The sequence below is a fragment of the Arachis ipaensis genome, chromosome B07 (genome assembly GCF_000816755.2).
Source record: "Arachis ipaensis cultivar K30076 chromosome B07, Araip1.1, whole genome shotgun sequence".
Lineage (NCBI taxonomy): Eukaryota > Viridiplantae > Streptophyta > Magnoliopsida > Fabales > Fabaceae > Arachis > Arachis ipaensis.
The window spans coordinates 122169115-122169586 of record NC_029791.2 but is presented as its reverse complement, the minus strand read 5'-3'; the positions used below and the strand labels follow the sequence as shown (position 1 = coordinate 122169586).

The window sequence follows — 472 nt, the reverse complement described above, 5'->3', positions numbered from 1 at the left end:
ATTAATTTATTTAATAAAATAAAAATTTAAAACCTAATTTATTAACTAAAATTTACTATAGAGCCAAATGTTTGAGTAAGCTGGGAGCAGTGACCCAGAGGCAGAGGAAACACTAAATAAATTATTAATAGAGAAAAAAGGTAGTGTAGTAGGAGTAGTAGTAACAGTAAGGTTGGTTCACATCGTCGTGAAAAGAAAAAGAAACAAATTAAAGTGGTTTTTTTAAAGTGGAAGAACACAGCGTACCTTTTCTCTGCAGTTATGGGTTTTGCCGCTCTCTGTTTTCCCATTCCCACCATCAAACTCTCTCACAACTACTAACTCTTTCTCTTCTCTTTTTCGTAATCAAAATTCAATTCAGCTCAATGGGTTATCTCTCTTGCAATGCCGACTCTGCAATCGCCACCTGTGACCCTCACTACTGTCATCTCAAGAACCGTAAAACCAACAACCTCCTTCAAATCCGCCACTT

At 36.4% G+C, this 472-nt stretch overlaps 1 protein-coding gene across 1 annotated transcript in view; it reads left to right on the top strand.

Moving 5' to 3' along the window:
• Nucleotides 82-472, top strand: part of LOC107606190 (serine/threonine-protein kinase-like protein At1g28390) — a 2329-nt gene continuing 1938 nt past the window's right edge. Inside the window, 2 exon segments of the mRNA XM_016308193.2 lie at nt 82-468; nt 471-472. The exon segment at nt 471-472 is cut by the window's right edge and continues 1938 nt beyond it. Of these exon segments, the coding sequence (XP_016163679.1) occupies nt 366-468; nt 471-472 (105 nt within the window). The 5' untranslated portion in view covers nt 82-365.